This window comes from Entamoeba nuttalli (assembly GCF_000257125.1).
Source record: "Entamoeba nuttalli P19 unplaced genomic scaffold asmbl_4388, whole genome shotgun sequence".
NCBI classification, from domain to species: domain Eukaryota; phylum Evosea; order Mastigamoebida; family Endamoebidae; genus Entamoeba; species Entamoeba nuttalli.
In genome coordinates, this window is record NW_008576754.1 from 1 (window position 1) to 1,503 (window position 1,503).

The window sequence follows — 1,503 nt, forward strand, 5'->3', positions numbered from 1 at the left end:
TTAAATTTCATTTATCACAATCTTATGTTAGCTCAAATTGTCATCCAGAATCTAAAACAAGAAATGAGTGGTTATATGAAATGAAGATTCAATCTTATCGTTTAGCTTTAGAACTTTTTATTCATATCCATTTACCATCATTTAATGAAATTCATTATACAGGTGCAATCCGTGAAAAACATTGTTCATCATTTGGTTCTTATCTTGTAAAAGGATTACAAAACATTAGACGACATGCATATACCTGTACTTTTAAAAATCCAAGTTATAAAGATGTATTAATTCAATGGATTGATGAATTTCTTAAAACACCTGACGCTATTCAACAATGCAATGAATGGTATAAATCTATAGGAGCATGTGATGAAGTTCTTTTCCAATGTATCCCATTCATTTTATTACAAGCACGACTTTCTCAAGTTCTTGAAGGGTTTGTATGGGTTGATAGAGTCTTATTTATGAAAGAATTTTGTTCTTCTGTAAGTTGTAGAAGATTATTTCATCCATTTATTTCACCACGGGGTATTTGTATAGTGGCACATAAATAATGATTTAATTGATTATTATTTTTATATTTACAAAAAAAATTAAGGGGGTTTGAAATTGTTAAACAAATAAAACAAAAAAATAAATAAATTTAAACAAATTAATTATGTAATGAACAAGTGGTGTTGAAAAGGGGGTGTAAAGATAATAACGTTGTATTATTTTGGTCTATATAAATACTTCTTTCTTCATTAAATGAGTTAGCAAAAAAGGACATAGCATTTTTACCAAGAATAACCATTTCTTCAAAATTGAGGATTGGCTTTTGTTCGAAGAATATTGTTTCTATTCTTTCAAATCTAAAAGTTTTCATTGTTTTTCTTGAGAGTTTAGAATTAAAAAAGTATGACTTTTCTAAGAGAATATCAAACAAGAAGTTATGGATAAAGGTTCTTCTATTCTTTTCATATCTTCTAATAGCACTATCTCGTTTCATTCCTTTCTTTAAATTCAATTCGAAGGCTGGACGACATACATTTTCTGCTAATTCTCCTAAATTGATTGTTTCATTTGGAAAAACAAGTGATTGAACTAATGGTAAAGTTGCAGTGACAGTTGTTTGTTTTCTTGGATATTCAAGAACAAATCCACAATATGGGGATAATAATGTTAGAAGGGCAGTAACTTGGAAAGTTTCAATATCTTTCATTTGTCTTTTATTTTGCATATATTTAAGTTGAGCTTCTCTCGGAATAGGTATTTGAATTCGTTTTCTTTGTTGCATTCAATAGTAATTTGATGAATAATAAAATCAAGATGAATTGTTTAAATAATTAAATGAACGTTCAATAAAAAAATCTTAAATTAGAATATCGTTAATTCTTTAAAGAAATTTAATTGTATAGATTCTGAAATTCATATCCGTCTTTATAAATCTCGTCAGTTTTTCAATACATTTGAAACTATATTTAGTACTTATTTTTCGATGATAATCGTATTAATGTCATTTGCCGTATT

At 27.0% G+C, this 1,503-nt stretch overlaps 2 protein-coding genes across 2 annotated transcripts; one reads left to right on the forward strand and one right to left on the reverse strand.

The window, feature by feature from the left end:
- Window positions 1-80: 80 nt before the first annotated feature.
- Window positions 81-548, forward strand: ENU1_102150 (hypothetical protein; the record flags this gene model as incomplete). Its single annotated transcript, XM_008859344.1, has 1 exon — window positions 81-548. The coding sequence occupies one exon, from the start codon at window positions 81-83 to the stop codon at window positions 546-548; it is 468 nt and encodes a 155-aa protein (XP_008857566.1).
- A 98-nt stretch (window positions 549-646) lies between these two features.
- Window positions 647-1,270, reverse strand: ENU1_102160 (hypothetical protein; the record flags this gene model as incomplete). Its single annotated transcript, XM_008859345.1, has 1 exon — window positions 647-1,270. The coding sequence occupies one exon, from the start codon at window positions 1,268-1,270 to the stop codon at window positions 647-649; it is 624 nt and encodes a 207-aa protein (XP_008857567.1).
- Between the last annotated feature and the right edge of the window lie 233 nt (window positions 1,271-1,503).